This window comes from Prionailurus bengalensis, chromosome D4, assembly GCF_016509475.1.
Source record: "Prionailurus bengalensis isolate Pbe53 chromosome D4, Fcat_Pben_1.1_paternal_pri, whole genome shotgun sequence".
Taxonomy (NCBI): domain Eukaryota; kingdom Metazoa; phylum Chordata; class Mammalia; order Carnivora; family Felidae; genus Prionailurus; species Prionailurus bengalensis.
In genome coordinates this window covers 89,590,070-89,607,859 of record NC_057359.1, presented here as the reverse complement: position 1 = coordinate 89,607,859, position 17,790 = coordinate 89,590,070, and the positions used below count along the sequence as shown (strand labels likewise).

Genomic DNA, 17,790 nt, shown 5'->3' with positions numbered 1-17,790 from the left:
AAGGATCTGTGACTTTCTGGGCAGAAACCAGGACCTTGGGGAGGAGCAGGAGGTGAACAGGTGTTGGAGTGGCTGCGGTGGGGAAGGGGCCTCGGAGGCTCTGGAAAGATGGGAACTGAGCGGACCCAGGGCAAGAGTGCAGGAAGCCCCTCTGGGCCATGCCCCTTCCCTGGAGACCTGGAGGTTTTAGGGCATGTGGGTTTTGACCACCCTTTTCCAGCTGAGGCTCAGCAAGGCAGCCTGCAGTGGTTCGGTGAGCCCTGCAGGAAGTTTGGCCTCGAGGAGCAGGGGAGCGGCTTCCAGGGGACCAGGGCTCCTGTGCACTGTAAGCTCTCTGTACATGGCAGCTGGGGGAGGCAGCCCTCCCCCCGCCACCACACCATCCCTGCCTGTGTAAGAATGCCTTTCTTTAACCCACACTCCACGTACGAGAAGTTCTCTCCCTTCGCCGACACGTTCAAGAAACGCGTGAGCAAGAACACGTTCTTCGTGCTGGTGCGGGTGGTGGATGAGCTCTGGTGAGTGCATCTTCCCGTGAGATGGCAGGGAGGCAGGTGGGGAGCCCTCGGGCATCCCGGGATCCCCCCAACCCCGCCACCCGCCAAGGCTGCAGGCTTCCTTGGGGAGAAGGGACCATCCATCCCGTCACATGCCACCAGCTTCTCCCACCCACTTTAACAAGACCCCTTGGGGAGAATGGCCCTCCCACCCAGACCTGGCCGGGCGTCCCTCGCGTAGGGCACAGGAGCATAAGGCCTGGTCTGTGGCACCTGTGCCCTCAGCCCCCAGCAGTAGTGGAGGCCCGGTCTGCTCTCCTCAGTCCCCCACGTCCCCCCAAGTCAGCACTCGCCGTCACCATTCACTTAACGAGTACCCATCCGGCCGGTCCCTTTCCTAGGTCTGGAGAGCTGCGGGGAAGAAACCGCAGGGCCCCTGCCTTCAAGGCATTTCCCTGCTGCGGGAGGGAGGCCTTAGTCCATGACTGCACAACCTTCGGGCCACTGTGCTCGGGAAATGCCATGCAGAGAGGGTGCAGGAGTGTCCTACAGGCAAGGCGGCTGGTCTGAGGGGCCGGGACCACTTAGTGACTGTCGCCTGGAAGGGAACGGGAACTTCCTCTGGGGTGGGATTTACATGCTAATGTCTCCATAGCCCAAGCACTAACAGGGGCCTGGTGTTCATCCGGTGCCAGCAGGCACTTGTGGAGGGCACGACCGCTAAGTGTCACCAGTGGGACCATCCCCAGTGTTGCTGGTCGCTGTCACGTGACCCTTGGGTTTGTGAGGTGGATGTGGGCCCGGCGGCGGCATCCTCTTCCTATGCTGGGTCCTTGTCCCTCACCGCATGGCCCTCGGCCCTCTAGCCTAGTGGAGTTGACAGAAGAGATCTTGAAGCTGTTGATGGAACTGGTCTTTCGCTTGGTGTGCAACGGGGAGCTCAGCCTGGCGCGCGTGCTCCGGAAGAACATCCTGGACAAGGTGGACCAGAAGAAGCTGCTCAGGTGTGCCAACTCCGACCAGCCCCTGGCAGCCAGGGGGGTGGCCGCCAGGTGAGCGTCCAGCCGTGGCTTCTCCAGCTCCTTCCTCTGGCAGACTTGCCCCCGATCGCAGCCTCTCCGTTCCGTTGCCCTCAGCGTACCTCCCCAGCCTCACGTCCTGGCTCTGCCCGGGCCCTGCCACGAGGTTCAGCCCAGCGGACGGTCCAGTGGGTTCCTCAGGGGCTAGGCCTCTTCTCCAGGGTCATGATGTGTGATGAGTCCCCGTTTGGCGAGGAAGTGAGGAGCCAGGACGGGGGCGCCTCCTGGGACAGGAGACAGGCGAATGCATTCCGGGCCGTGGTCAGCTCTTGTCTTCCCGGCACTGACGTGGCAGCCGCGAGCTCTTGCCTGCCCCACCCCCCCATCCCCACCGTCCTGAACATTCCTCAGAACCTGGGGATGTAGTCTCCAGTCTGTCACCTGTGCCCCCGCCATAGATGTTTGGTGATGTGTCACTTCCTGTCAGTGTTTCAGCCTTCAGCCCTGTGGTGCCGTCTCTGCTCCCACTGGGCCCCGGCAGTGGGGCTACCCACCTAGCAGAGCACCAGGGTCTCGGGCCTGAGTGCAGCGTGGCCCCGTCCTGCTGCCTGTCGGCTCTGTGGCTGCCATCCTCCTGTGAGGCCGGGCTTAGGGGCAGCTGCTCCCTCTGCACCCCCCCCCCCCACTCCCCAGCTCTGAGGCCGCAGTACAAGGCCCACCCAGCTCCTGCCGTCCCGTCCCGACTGCTCATCTCGCCTCTGTCTTCTAGGCCGGGGACGTTACACGACTTCCACAGCCATGAGATAGCTGAGCAGCTGACCCTGCTGGACGCTGAGCTCTTTTATAAAATAGAGGTATGGCATTGAGCAGGGCTGGGGACTGGGGATAAGGCTGTCTGTTGCCCTGGGCAAGCAGCCACTGCTTGTCCCCAGACAGGAGAAACGGCCCATCACAGAGAAGCCAGAGGGCTCCAGTTCCATCCAGTCTACTTCCTTTTTCAGATTCCTGAGGTTTTGCTTTGGGCCAAAGAGCAGAATGAGGAGAAAAGCCCCAACTTGACCCAATTCACGGAGCACTTCAACAACATGTCTTACTGGTAAGGCGCATCTGAGCGGGTTCCCATGCCGTCCCCCACGGAGCGCTCTGAGGGCAAGGAGGAGGTGCCCCCTCCATCCCTCCCAGCTTCTTCCAAGACCCTGGGCATTAATTGGGCACTGCAGGAAAAGAGCAGGGACAGGGCAGGGTGGGTCTTGCACGTTGGAAGGGGCCACCTGGGGGGCTGGCTGAGATTGGGGAGTGCCAGGATCGATTGGTAATGTCTGCCCTGGGTGGCGACAGGGGAGTTCAGTATGCCGACCGGCACTGGTCACTGCTAGCCCCCAGGCAGCCTCAAGGCTGAACTTCACCCGGCCTCTGCCTGAAAGAGAACAGCTAAGGAGGGTGTTCTGTTAATACTTTAAGCCCTGAATTCTTAGCACAGAATGAGGTCCCAAGTGTTTACACTGTAATGTGTAACAGAACTGTTAGCTTTTCTAGATATGACTCAAAGGTGCCCATGGCCTCTCGGCATCGGACGGAGGATGTTCAGAGCGTGGCAGCCATGCGGCCTGCACCTGGCCCCGGCCACACCCCATCCACCGCTGCCACGGACAGAGCATCTAGTAGTTGTTAAAAGGCTCTGGGGGCTGCCTTTTGGAGAGAACGTGGGTCACCTCCCACTTTGCTGGTTTTTCTCCTCAGCTCAACTGTAGCAAGCCTCCGTGGGGCGTCCTCAGGGGTTCCAAGGAGGAGGTGCAGGCGGGGCCCTTCAGAGCCATGGTCCTCAGGGTGTGCTCAGGGCAGGCGCCTAAGACGAAGCAGGGGTGGCTCTTCCTCGAGTGGCTGCTGTGGCCCCCGTGACGTCCTCATGCAAGGCTGGCCTTTTGCTGGTCCTCAAGGCGGCCTCTTCCCCCACGTGCTCACTCGTCCCCTGGGCTAGTCCGGAGGCCACCTGAGGAGCACTTCCAGCCCCAGTGGTGCCCCGGCCCGTGCTCATCAGGAACTCTCTCCTTCGATGCTCCCACGCCTCCATCTGGAGGACCCCGTCTTGGTGTGTGGCCTCCTGACTATCCCTGCGATGCCGTGAGCTTCTGGAGAGCAGAGACGGGGGCCTGTGCTTGGCGCCTTGAAAGCCCTGGGCACGCAGTGCAGGCATCCACATCCCTCTCCACCAGGACCACCTGGGGGTCTGGGAGGAGACTGTTCAGCTCAGTGGTCTCTCTCTCTTTGATTCACGCAGGGTCCGCTCAATAATCATGTTACAAGAAAAAGCCCAGGACAGGGAGCGGCTGCTGTTGAAGTTCATCAAGATCATGAAGGTAACCGCAGGTGCCCCGCCCAGAGTCTGCTCCTCTGGGCCCTGCCCAGTGGCCCCGGGCCCGCCTCACGGCCTCCCCTCCCTCCGCAGCACCTACGGAAGCTGAACAACTTTAACTCCTACCTGGCCATCCTCTCGGCACTGGACTCGGCGCCCATCCGCAGGCTGGAGTGGCAGAAACAGACCTCGGAGGTGAGTGGCTGCGGGGGAGGGAGGGTCTGTCTGGCCCCTGGTGAGCCAGCTGTGGCAGCAGGTACACAGATGTCTGCTCTGCACCCCCAACCTGGGTTCTCTGTGGCTCATCTCTGATCTTCGTGGTTGGTGCTGGGGTTGTCCCCTCACAGGGTCCTGCCACCTGGGCTGCAGGCCCGTATCTGGGTCCCAGCTTCACCCGTTCCTTCCTCCCATCCACCCGTGCTCCTGGAGGGGCTGCTCTCGCTGGGGGCCACCCTGGTCACTGCGGACATACTGTGAACAGGCTAGAGATGTATTGGATGGTTTCTTTAGGGCAGGTGCCCCAGGGGGAGGGTGGGGTGGTCTGGCCTGGGGACGGGGAGGCCCCCTGAGGAAGCGTCCATCACACCAAGACCCAAGTAGGAAGAGTTTCCTGGGAAGAAGGAAATCCTGGGAATTCCTGTCAGAGGGGAGGGGAGGGCACACACTGGGAGTTAGGTACCTTTAAGCAGCAGGACAGGGGCTGGGGAGGGGCCCTGCTCTGGACCATGAGGGCCTTGCAGGGAGGAGTCGGGCAAGGACCTGGACCTTTATCCTTGTGTCGAGAGGTTCCTTAAGAGAGGCAAAGCCCCTAGGGGCTGGGTGTCAGCTGGGCCACTCAGGTGTCATCTCAAGGGGTGACACAAGGGGACAGTCTTGTAAGACAGTATCGTACGGAGAAGTGTGGGACAGTCACAACAGCTGCTCCAGGAACACGTAGGAGGTTCCCGAGGAGGTGAAACATCGGGGGAAGAGACAAGCTGGGGGTGAGACTGGCAAGAACCCCACCCTGCGTGCCGAAAGGGCAGTTCGGGGAGGTCACTGCCTCGAGTGCAGGGAGGAGCAGAGGCAGGCTCGGGGCATGACGCAGGTCGCAGTGTGCTTCAGAAGAAGCCCACTTGGGCCCCCGGGCGCTCAGCCGTGGCTCTGGGGTGCCGGGCAGGGAGGAGGGGCTGGCGTCCCCGCCCTCACACGCTGTCCCGCCTGCCCAGGGCCTGGCCGAGTACTGCACACTGATCGACAGCTCGTCCTCCTTCCGCGCCTACCGGGCCGCCCTCTCCGAGGTGGAGCCCCCCTGCATCCCGTACCTGTGAGTAGAGCCCCCGCTGCCTCAGACCCTCCCTTAAGGGTTTCCAACCCAGACAGTTCTACTTCTAACTTTAAAACCAGGGGCGCCTGGGTGGCTCAGTCCATCTCACGGCTCGTGAGCTCAAGCCCCGCGTCGGGCTCTGTGCTCACAGCTCAGAGCCTGGAGTCTGCTTGGGATTGTGTGTCTCCCTCTCGCTCTGCCCCTCCCCCAGTTGTGCTCTCTCTCTCTCAAAAATAAATGCAAAAAATATTTTTTAAAAAGGGTTGCACCTCTCCCATCTCCCCATCCCACTTCTCTCCGCCCCACCCCCGCCTCAGGGAGGGGTCGTCACCCTTGGCTGCACGTTACAGTAAGCTGAGGGCCCCGAGAGCACTCCGCGTAAAGCAGCTCAGAGAGGGTTTCCGCAAGTGTGCGGGGCTTTGGGGGAGAAGCATCTTCTGGGAAATAGTGGAAAAAATCAAAGTGGGACCGGTTTGTTAGCAGAGCCCTTAATAAGCTGGGACACCTTGGGAGTCTCAGAGAGAGGGGTAGAAGGCTCGGTGGTGTCCCGGGGCCGGGGCTGCCCTCAGGGCCCTCACGCTCGGAGATCCAGATCTTGCCGCCACTGACCCTCCCTTTGCTGACTCGCCTTTCTGCCCTCACCGGCTGCCACCGTGCTTTCCCGTTGGGGTGGCCGGCTGGGCTCCTGCGAGGGCGTCGTCTGTGCCCCATCGCTCACCTCGGGGCTTCGTGTCCTCTGTAGTCAGAAGCATGTTCCCTCACCTGTTAAGCAAACCCGAGACTCGGTGGGGAGGGAGGCCTGGGGAGCCTCTCTTTGTTATGTTTTTCCCGTTCGTTTGTTAACGTGACGAGGCTTGTCCAGCACCCGAGCTGGATTTCCCGGGGACCCACAGCTTGGAGGTCGGGACTTCCCGCCGGAAGAGACAGACACTCCCAGACGCGGTGCCCGGGCGCAGCCCACGGGCCCCGACTGCCGTCCAGGGCGGTGACTGGGCCTCTCCCTCCTCCCAGGGGGCTTATCCTGCAGGACCTCACCTTTGTTCACCTGGGAAACCCAGACTATATCGACGGGAAGGTGAACTTTTCCAAACGGTGGCAGCAGTTCAACATCCTGGACAGCATGCGATGCTTCCAGCAAGCGTGAGTACCGCCGCTGAGCAGAGGGGAGGGGACGGGACCGCCGAGCCGTGAGGCTCAGCACGCGCGGAGATGGTGGCCTGCTTGTTCCCTGCACGGCACGTAGGAGGCGGCTCCAGAGCAGTTGGGGGGGGGGGTCCTGAGGAGCGGGGTGTCCTCCTGGGGCCTGCTTGGGGGCGGGACGGTGCGCGCAGCCCCCACCGGCTCTGACTGGCGCCCTCCCCCCCCACCCCAGGCACTACGACATCCGGAGAAACGACGACATCATCAACTTCTTCAATGACTTCAGCGACCACCTGGCGGAGGAGGCGCTGTGGGAACTGTCTCTGAAGATCAAGCCCAGGAACATAACGAGGAGAAAAACAGACCGGGAGGAGAAAACCTAGAAGCGCGTGGCGCGAGCGAGGAGAACGCGGCTCGAGAGGGGCCCCGAGGGCGGCTCCGAGACCGGGAGGGACGTTGGACCTGTCCCCGGGCAGGCTGTACGCGTCCTGGCCCCGAGGCCCAGCCAGCCCTCGGCTGTGACGGGTGGGAGCCCCGGCAGCCTCCCGGCCCCGCGGGAGCAGACGCCAGGCCCGCAGTGGAGCCAGCAGGCGGGTCTCGTTCCCGACTTGTGAACCCGTGGTGTTGGTTTCTGCTTTCACTTCTGTGTCCCCCTCCGCACCCCTCCCCCGCCTGGCAACAGCACAGGGATGTCAGCAGACAGGGTGGGGGCGGGGATGGTGGCCTCTTCGCCGCCCCCCCCCCCCCCGGGTCCTAGGGTCCTGGATCTGCTGACGTGACACACAGGTAGAGGACCCTCGCAAGGCGGGGGGGCCGGACTCCCAGTGACCTGGAATGAAGGGGACTTCCGGTCGGGTGGGCAGAGAGCAGAGAAGACCCGGGGAGGCTCCTTCCACTTCCCCCGCCCTGCTTTTTCACATGCAAAATGGCGCGAGCTTCGGATGTGGCCCCAAAAGGTTCTTCCGGCAGGTGGCCTTTCAGCAGGCCCGGAGCTGGTGCTCCCGTCACGGTACTGGCCCTCACGGTGGTCCCCCGTCTGTCCCTTCATCGCCCCTGTCACCTAGCGCTCTGGGGAGTGGGCAGAGGGAGGAGCAAAGGAGGACTTCTGTTTTATCTGAGCTGGGGCCGGGAGCTCCCGGGGGAGTGAATGTGGAGAGCGGAGGGGTGTTTCTGTCCTGGGGAAGGCCCGCGGCCCCCTCCTCTGTCGCTTGCTGTGTGCCTTAAACTCCATCTCCTGTCCCCCCTGCCCTGTGGGCTCCCCTCCTACCTGCCTCCATCGGGTGGAGCCAGGGCTGCTCCGCCCTGAGAGGACAGGGCCCGGCCTGGCTACGGCAGTGTCTCGCCGGGGCAGGCTTGCTTTCTCCTCCGGCACAGCGTCTTCCTTGTTGGAAACCTCTCTCGCTGCTGAGGTTGACGGTCCGAGGCAGGGAGCTCTCCGCACACAGAGGGGCCGGGCGGCTGCCCCCACGCCTCTCGTGTCCTGGTCTGTGGCTGAGCGCTCGCTTCTCCTGGGCTCAGGACTTGGTCAAGCAAATGCCGGGATCTAACTTCCTAAACGACCAGTCCCTTTGAGTCCCTCATGGGTTTCGAACAGCTCCCTTCACTCGTTTGTGGTCCTGTATGTGGAGGGGGGAACATCTGTGAAATGCCAGTGACGCCCCTCTGGTGGCGATCTTGTGGCCACAGGCCGGAACGTGTCACTTTCTTGTTTGAAGTGTGTGGTTCAGTGCTGAGGGTGGGCTTGCTTCCCACTTGGAACCTCTCGCTGCAGTCTTGTCCTCTCCCTTCCCGTCACGCCTCCCTCCACCCCAGCTCCGCTGGATGCTGTCGTGTGCACGCACGGGGGCCACCGTGCCACAAATAACTGACGCCGTGTCTCCGCCACACACGTGGTCAGGTGGGTGTCCATGGTCAGGGTCTGGCGACCGGCCAGGCAGGGGGAGGCAGCGTGGCGGGGACGAGGGGCCCGTGTGTCAGGGCGACCCTGTGTGAGGACCGCAGGGGCAACGTGTGCTTAACTTATTGGCTGACGGGCTTCCCACCCCGTGCCTCGCTGAGGCGCCCTCGGGGCTCTGGGAGCTGCAGACCCTGTGCCGTCACCGCAGCCTGCCCGTGACTTTCTGCCTCGGGAGGAAAGTCCTTCTCAGCTGCAGGTGGGGCCGGGGCCAGCGGCAGGGCAGGCACACGCCAGGTCAGCACGAACCCAGCTCTCCAGAAGCGCCTCCACACAGGCCCCCGCCCCTGCGACGTTCGTTGTAAGATATATATATCCCCCACTAACCTGGCTGATAGCAGCATCTTCCTGCAGACATTTCAAACCTGTAACTTTTATATGAGAGGAAAATAAACACAGACGAAAGCATCCAAGCGACAGTCCGAGCTGCCTCCACACAGGCGGGGCCTCCGGCAGGATGCAGTAACAACCCAGTCCTGGGGCCCACGCGCTGGGGCCGGGTGGTTTTGGCAGGGGGGGATAGAGGTCACCAGCCCCTATCTGGGATTTTCCCTCCTAGGCCTGGGGCTCCAGAAGCAGATTAATGCACAAGCCCTATACTGCTCCCTCAAACCCAGCATCCTAAAAAAACTGAAATTTCCAAGGTCGAGTTCAGGGGGCACAGAGGTACCTAGGGCTACTTTCCAAAGCCCCTAAAGCTAGTCTCTGAAGGTGCACCCTCTGCAAGATTCCATCCGCCTGCCACTCACAAGGCAGCACACATGGGCTTGGAAACAGCCCGGTAAGTTCCGGTCTTTTCTACCTGAGGTGGGCTAGGTCTCCTCCATTTAAGGTGAGCCATCGGACTTATTCCCAGCCTGTGTGTCAGTCCCCTTCACTGTCCTGCCCACGAGAAAGAAGAGAGGTCCTGAGTCCTCCACTAGCCGACAATACCAAGAACCAGCCTGGTCTGGCCCCACCCCCCCTGCAGGTGACTGGCAGGTAACGGGCCAGGTGCAGATGGGTGCACCGAGCCTGCCGACCAGAGCTGCAAGGCCTGGCTGGTACCGCCCATCCTGGTTAAATGCCTGGGCTCCACTGACATCCCCAGAGGGGCCTGGGAATCTGCATGTCTGGCCCAGCAACTCAGGATGCTCAGATGACCTGAGAAGGACCCTCCCCTAGCTGCCCCCGCCCCCGTTCAGACCGTAGGTCCATGCGCAGGGCCGGTCTTCTGTGGGTGCAGTGGCCTCGCACTGTTCTCTCCCGTCCTGGTTCCGCAGCTGATAAGCCCAGAGACCTTAGGTAAGCGGCCCCTTCTCCACTTCCTGGTTTCTGCAGCCGACAGTGGAGGTATTGTCATCTTCCACCTCATAAGGTGAGAGCCCAGCGAGGTAGGACCTGGAAGAGGTCTGGCAAGCTGCCACCTCCCTCATCACTTGCATACATGTAGATCCTGCAGACCAAGCACTCTGCAGACCCCTTCATTCAGTCCTCCTAACTGAAAATCCCCACAAGTGAAGTATTCGGGCCATGATGACGGCCCTGAAGAAGAGGCTCTTGACATTAAAGAAATTGAATCTGGTTTGAAATCCACTCACAGACATCAAGTCCAGACAGGCTTAACAGGTGATTCGTGCCAAACAAATAGCTTCAGGCTTACCTGCACACCCCCGAGAACAGAAGGGGAAACACTTCTCAACTCGTTCTGAGCGGAATACAGTCTTGACATCAAACCCAAGACAACCATCCAAAAAAAACTACAGGCAAATACTTGCACGAAACTTCTAAAATAATCTTGGCAACCCCAAGCCAACAGTGTGTAAAAATCGGCACTCTCCCTTGGGTGCAGGGACGGAATGCCCATACACCGGTGAACGGACTAGACCTCGTGCACTAGATGCCTTCTTCGGGTGCTCCCATCTGGCCGCCTCTCCTTCCCGGGCGCAGGGGAACACTCTGCTTCCCAGCCCCTCGCAGGCAGGCCCCTCAGAGCCAGACGTGTGTCCCCGTGGGCCGGGCACAGCATGGGTGCCACCTTCATGCCCGCTCTTTCCTCACCGTGACACCCTTAGATATCTGGCGCAAGATGGCAGAGTTCCAAGTTTCTAAGGGAAACCAGACCGGGGCCGCCCCCACTAGACCTGACATGAAGAAAAAAACGAACTTGTGCTAAGCCTCTGAGATTTCAAGGTTCGTAAGGTCTCATGACACGGCCTGGCCACTCCTGAATGAAACACGCTAACAAAGGAAGAACGCCATATGATCCCCTCAGTCGTCATTAGGACCTTTGTTAGAAATGCAACACCCATAATTTTTGTTTAAAACTCTTAGAAATCAAAACCTTTCTTAATCTGGTAAAAGTTACCTTCCAAAATCCCATGCAAACATTATACTTAATGTTGGAATACTCAGAGCAGCTCCTTTAAAATCAGAACGAGGGAAGAATCCTACCGCCACGTTGTCTACTTGTACTGGAGATCCTAGTGAATGCTGCTGGAAAAGAAAAATAAGGGATTACTAAGCAAATCTACCGGGCGGCCTGGCTGGCTCAGTCGGTAGAACATGTGACTCTTCATCTCAGGGTCGTGAGTTCAAGCCCCACATTGGACATAGAGCCTACTTTAAAAAAGAAAAAAAACTCTGGGCTGATGGCTCAGAGCCTGGAGCCTGTTTCCGATTCTGTGTCTCCCTCTTTCTCTGCCCCTCCCCCGTTCATGCTCTGTCTCTCTCTGTCCCAAAAAAAAATTAAAAAAAAAAAATGGGGCACCTGGGTGGCGCAGTCGGTTAAGCGTCCGACTTCAGCCAGGTCACGATCTCGCGGTCCGGGAGTTCGAGCCCCGCGTCAGACTCTGGGCTGATGGCTCGGAGCCTGGAGCCTGTTTCCGATTCTGTGTCTCCCTCTCTCTCTGCCCCTCCCCCGTTCATGCTCTGTCTCTCTCTGTCCCAAAAATAAATAAACGTTGAAAAAAAAAATTAAAAAAGAAAAAAAAAGAAATGGGGCAGCTGGGTGGCTCAGTCGGTTAAGTGTCCAACTTCGGTCTAGGTCATGAGCTCTCCATTCCAGAGTTCAAGCCCTGTGTCGGGCTCTGTGCTGACAGCTCAGAGCCTGGAGCCTGTTTCAGATTCATTCTCTCTCTCTCTCTCTCTCTGCCCCTCCCCTGCTCGTGCTCTGTCTCTCTCTCAAAAAAAAATATTAAAAAATTTTGTAAAAACTTAAAGAATCTACCAAGATAGTTAGCTGTACAGTCAGATAAAAGATTGAATATGTTCCTATATACAGTCAGTAATTAAAAAAACAACTCTTAAAAGATCCCATTTATGCTACTATCACAAGTCTTTAAGGTACTAGGTACTTCAAAGGACCTTTGTCCCAACAAAGGACACCTATATATAAAGCAAGTATTAACAGACCTAAAGGGGGGAAGGGACAGCAATAGAATAATACAGGATTTAAGTGCCCCACTCACATCAACGGACAAATCATCCAAATAGAAAACCAACAAGGGGCCATCAGCCTTAAAGGACACAGGAGACCAGATGGACTTAAATCCAACGTGCCATCCAAAAGCAACAATACACCATTTCAAGCTCTCGTGGAAGGAACATAGAGGTTAGGCCACAAAACAAGCCTTAATGAATTTAAGATTGAAATCCTGTCAAGAGTCTTTTCTGACCAGAATCCGACTAGAAATCAGTTACAAAAAGAAAACTGGAAAAGCGTTCTGCCAAGAGTAAACAACACAGTACTACTGCACGACCACTGGTTCCAAGGAAAAATCCGAAAATACCTGGAAGAAATGAAAACAGAAATACAGCATGCCAAACGTGTGCGGCACAGCAGATGCGGTTCTGAGAGGGGAGGTGACAGGTAGAGATTAAAACAACCCGGCTTTACCGTCAAGGAGCTAGAAAAAAGAACAAACGAAGCCCCAAGTTAGGAGAAGGAAGGAAACGAAGATCAGAAATACATAAAATTGAAACTAAAAAGATAACAGGAAAGATGAATGAAACGAAGAGCTGGTCCTTTGAAAAGATGAACAAGGGGCGCCTGGGTGGCGCAGTCGGTTAAGCGTCCGACTTCAGCCAGGTCACGATCTCGTGGTCCGCGAGTTCGAGCCCCGCGTCAGGCTCTGGGCTGATGGCTCAGAGCCTGGAGCCTGTTTCTGATTCTGTGTCTCCCTCTCTCTCTGCCCCTCCCCCGTTCATGCTCTGTCTCTCTCTGTCCCAAAAATAAATAAACGTTGAAAAAAAAAAATTTAAAAAAAAAAAAAAAAAAGAAAAGATGAACAAAATAGACTCACCGACAGAGTACTCAATCTAATGAAAATGTTACAGCTAAAAAAGGCGAGGGGTGGGGGAGGGGCACCTGGCTGGCTCAGTGGGTAGGGCAGGCAACTCTTGACCTTGGGATCATCAGTTCAAGCCCCACACTGGGTGCAGAGCTTAAAAATTGATGTTATAACCGATACCACAGAATCAGAGGGTCATAAAGACAACCAAGAACACCCATATGCCAACAATTTGACAGTCTAGAAGAGGTGAATAAATTCCTAGAAATATATAACCTACCAAGACAAAATCATGCGGGTGTAGAAAATAGGAACAGGGGCACCTGGGTGGCTCAGTCAGTTAAGCGTTGGACTCTTGATTTCAGGTCAGATCATGATCTCACTATTTGTGGGATCAAGCCCCACATCAGGCTCCACGCTGACAGAATGGAGCCTGCTTGGGATTCTCGCTCCCTCTCTCTGTGCCCCACCCCACTTGTGCTCTCTCTCTCTCTCTCTCTCTCTCTCTCTCTCTCGCTCTCTCTCAAAATGGTAAGGTCAGTTCATTCACCAAAAACCTCCCAATAGGAACACCTGGATGGCTCAGTCAGTTAAGTGTCTGACTCTCGATCTCAGCTCAGGTCATGATCTCACAGTTCATTAGTCCGAGCCCCATGTCAGGTTCTGTACTGACAGTGTGGAGCCTGCCTGGGATTCTCTCTCTCTGCCCCTCCCTCACTCGCACACGCACACACTCTCTCGCTCTCAAGATAAACTAAAAAAAAAACAAAAAACAAAAAAAAAAACCTCCCAACAAACGAAAGTCCAGAACCAGATGGCTTCACTGGTGAATTCCACCTAACATTCCAAGAATGAACACCAATTCATCTCAAATGCTTTCAAAAAATAGAAGAGGAGGGAAGACTTCCACATTCCTTTTGTGAGGCCAGCCTTACCCTGCGACCAAAACCAGGCCAGGGTGCCACAGGAAAACCACAGGCCAATGGCCCTGATCCACATAGATGCAAACCTCCTCAATAGAATGTTAGTAAACCAAATTCAGCAATATATTAAAAGGATCATGCGCCATGACCCAAGTGGAATGAGATTCCAGGGATGATTCAGTATACACAAAAATCAATGGGATACACTCCCTACGTTAACAAAATAGAGGGAAAAAATCCTAAACTCATCTCAATAGATGCAGAAAAAGTATTTGACAAAATTCAACATCCATTTATGATAAAAACTCTCAACAAAAGTGGGTACAGAGGGAATACACCTCAGCATAATAAAGACCACCATATACGACAAGCCCACAGTTAGCATCATACTCACTGGTGAAAAGTTGAAAGCTTTTCCTCTATGATCAGGAACAAGTCAAGGATGCCCACTCTCAACACTTTTATTCATAATAGTATTGGAAGTCCTAGCCACAACAATTAGACAAAAAAAAAAAAAAGGCATCCCCATTGAAAAAGAAGAAGTAAAACTATTTGCAGATGACAGGATATATATTTTTTTTCTTTTTTAATGTTTATTTACTTTTGAGAGACACAGGATGAGCAAGGGAGGGGCAGAGAGAGAAGGAGACACAAAATCCAAAGCAGGCTCCAGGCTCTGAGCTATCAGCACAGAGCCTGATGCAGGGCTCAAACTCATGAACTGTGAGATCATGACCTGAGCCAAAATCAGATGATATTATACACAGATGATGTTATATACAGAATGTATCTGTATATATAGAATATATCATTTGCCCCTCAGATTATATACAGAAAACTCTAAAAACTCCACAAAAAAACCTTAAGACTAATGAATGAATTCATTGAAATTGCAGGGTACAAAATCAATAAACAAAAATCCATTGCATTTCTATCCATTAATAATGAGCTATTAGAGACATTAAGAAAATAACATAATTGCATCAAAAAGAATATCTAAAAATAAATTTAACCAAGAAAGCAAAAGACCTGTACACTGAAAATGAGAAGACATTAATAAAAGAAATTGAAGACACAAATAAATGGAAAGCTATCCCATGGCCATGGGTCACAAGAATACTGCCAAAATGTCTGTACTACCCAAAGCAATGTACAGATTCAGTGCAGTCCCTCTCAAAATCCCAATGCCATTTTCAAAAGAAATAAAGAGATCCTCAAACATGTATGGAACCACAAAATACCCTGAATAGCCAAAGCAATCTTGAGAAAGAACAAAGCATCCCACTCCCTGATTTTATACCATATCAAAGAGATTGTAATTTAAAACAAAGACACAAAAATCAATGAAACAGCCCAGAAATAAATAAACTCGTGCATATATGGTCAACTGATTTATAGCAGAGGAGCCAAGAATATACAAAGGAGAAATGAGAGCCTCTTTAATAAATGGTGTTGGCAAAACTGAACAGCCACGTGCCAAAGAACAAAGTGTCCACTATCTTACACCATACACAAGAATTAACTCAAAGTGGACTAAAGACCTGAACTACGACCTGAAACCATAAAACTTCTAGAGGAAAATACAGGCAGAAAGCTCCCTGACATCAGTCTTGGCAATGACGTTTTGGATTTAACACGAAAAGCAAAAGCAACAAAAAGTACAAATGAGCAAGCAGAACTATACCAAACTAAAAATGCTGCTACACAGCCAAAGAAACCATCGACAAGGTGAAAGACAACTGAATGGGAGAAAACACTTGCAAATCGTACCTGATAAGGGACTAATATCCAAAATATATAAAGAACCCCTACAACTTACTAGCAAAAAACCATGTGATTTAAAAAACGGGCAGAGGATCTGAAGAGACATTTTTCTAAAGAAGACATACAAATGGGGGCACCTGGGTGGCTCAGTCGGTTGAGCATCCAAGTTCGGCTCAGGTCATGATCTCACGGTCTGTGAGTTCGAGCCCCGTGTTGGGCTCTGTGCTGACAGCTCAGAGCCTGGAGCTTGCTTCAGATTCTGTGTCTCCCCTCTCTCTCTGACCGTCCCCTCCCCCATTCATGTTCTGTCTTTCTCTGTCAAAAATAAACAAACATTTAAAAAAATTATTTTTAAAAAGAAGACCTACAAATGGTCAACAGGCACATGAAAAGATGCTCCAAATCACTCATCATCAGGGAAATACAAATCAAAACTGCAGTGAGATACCGCCTCACACCCATTAGGGTGGCTCGTACCGAATACAAGTCACAAGTGTTAGTGAGGATGTGGAGAAAAGGGAACCCTCGTGCCCTGATGGGAATGTAAACTGGTGTAACCACTATGGAAAACAGCATGAAGGTTCCCAAAATATTAAAAATAGAACTACCACGGGGCACCCAGGTAAGTTAAGCACTCAGTCAGTTAGGCGTCTGACTTCAGCTCAGGTCATGATCTCGCGGTTCGTGAGTTCAAGCCCCGCATTGGGCTCTGTGCTGACAGCTTGGAGCCTGGAGCCCGCTTCGGATTCTGTGTCTCCCTCGCACTCTGCCCCTCCCCCGCTCACACTCTCTCAAAAAATGAATAAACATTAAAGAAATAAAACAATAGAATTACCACATGATCCAGAAATTCCACTTACGGATATTTGTCCAAAGAAACAAAAACACTAATTCGAAAAGATACATGTGTCCCCACGCTCACTGCATGTTCTGGTGGCTGCCAGAGGCAGGGAGTGGAGGGTAGGAGGAGTGGGTGAAGGGGTCAAAAGGTACAAACCTCTGCTTATAAGTCTTGGGGCTATAACATACAGCATGGTGACTGCAGTCAACACTGTGTTGCACACTTCAAAGTTGCTGACGGTAGATCTTAAAAGTCATGGTCGCAAGGAAAAACATTCATAACTATATAGTAATGATGTTAACTAGGCTTACTGTGATCATCTCACAGTATCATATATTGAATCCTTACCTCGTATACCAGAAACATAATGCTGTGTCTCAATTATACCTCCCTACATAAATTTAAAAAATAAGATTTTAAAATATGAAGACTTTAGGGGCGCCTGGGTGGCGCAGTCGGTTAAGCGTCCGACTTCAGCCAGGTCACGATCTCGCGGTCCGGGAGTTCGAGCCCCGCGTCAGGCTCTGGGCTGATGGCTCAGAGCCTGGAGCCTGTTTCCGATTCTGTGTCTCCCTCTCTCTCTGCCCCTCCCCCGTTCATGCTCTGTCTCTCTCTGTCCCAAAAATAAATAAAAATGTTGAAAAAAATTTTTTAAAAATAAATAAATAAAATATGAAGACTTTAATAAATTGAGAGATACACAAATTTCACGGACAGAAAGATTGGCTTTCTTAAAGATGTCAATTATTCCTCAGTTAATGTATACATTCAAAAGTATTCCGGAAAAAAGACCACAGGGATGTCATATGGCCCTTAATAAGTTTATTCTAAAAATGTATAAAAATTTCTACTTCTGGTAATGGCAGACTCAGTAATTCAGACCAGCCATCCTGCTAGAAAAGCTGTACAAAATATTTTTAATCACTGCCTAAATTCATCAGAAAGCAAGCAGCTGATGAATTACTGGGCCGGGATTCAGGGGGAGATAGTAACCCAGGGAGGTGAGCCTGACATGTGGGACCACACAGTTCAAGGTGCCTGCCAATTCCAGAAGAGATGGCTGAGAAGCTCTGTGGCTCTTCTGACAAACGGGAATTTAAAATAAAAGTCCAGAACTCACCATGCCTAGAGTTGAGACCCCAAAGAAGCACCCTCCAGGTGGAAGGGAGACATGTACATACTGGTCCTCCTGGGGATGGAACCTGCTTCCAGTCCTCTCAATCCCTAAAGTGGACCGCTGGTGTCTCAGGCACCTGCCAGAAGCAAATACAAAGCCTCACTGGAGGAGGTTAACATCATCCTAGGCCTCAGATTATTTCCTTAGTTTTTCATATACAATAAGAAATAACCAGGGACCCAAAGAGACAAGCATGAACAGAAAAAGACCCACAGGGGCTGGGGTTTTGAAAGCACAGTGCCTGGCCTCTCCTAGGAGTAAGGCGAGATTGAGAATTTAGGTGAATGACTGGAAAATACAGAGGACAAGCAGAAAATCCAAAACCAAAATAAACATTAATTGCTGAGAAGAACGCCATGAATATGTTGAACAGAATTAGTGACCTGGAGACAGAGGAGGAGCTACAGTCGTGGAATGAAGCATCAGGAGAGAAAAGGACAGACACGACAAGTAGGAAAAGACCTGGGCCTGCGAGGTCACAGTGTTAACGAGCGCCAGAACAGGAGGAAGGTTAGAGCAGAGACCGTGTACAGAGCAGCATTACT

General features: G+C 53.7%; 1 protein-coding gene across 12 annotated transcripts in view; it reads left to right on the top strand.

Annotated features, from left to right (window-relative positions):
- Positions 1-8,679, top strand: part of RAPGEF1 (Rap guanine nucleotide exchange factor 1) — a 133,102-nt gene extending 124,423 nt beyond the window's left edge. For all 12 annotated transcript variants that reach the window (XM_043565754.1, XM_043565752.1, XM_043565757.1 and 9 more), the window contains 9 exons: positions 426-518; positions 1,364-1,549; positions 2,286-2,370; positions 2,518-2,612; positions 3,795-3,873; positions 3,963-4,064; positions 5,078-5,175; positions 6,187-6,315; positions 6,548-8,679. In XM_043565754.1, the coding sequence (XP_043421689.1) occupies positions 426-518; positions 1,364-1,549; positions 2,286-2,370; positions 2,518-2,612; positions 3,795-3,873; positions 3,963-4,064; positions 5,078-5,175; positions 6,187-6,315; positions 6,548-6,698 (1,018 nt within the window). In that variant the 3' untranslated portion in view covers positions 6,699-8,679. The remainder of the gene's footprint in view (positions 1-425; positions 519-1,363; positions 1,550-2,285; positions 2,371-2,517; positions 2,613-3,794; positions 3,874-3,962; positions 4,065-5,077; positions 5,176-6,186; positions 6,316-6,547) is intronic.
- Positions 8,680-17,790: the final 9,111 nt, after the last annotated feature.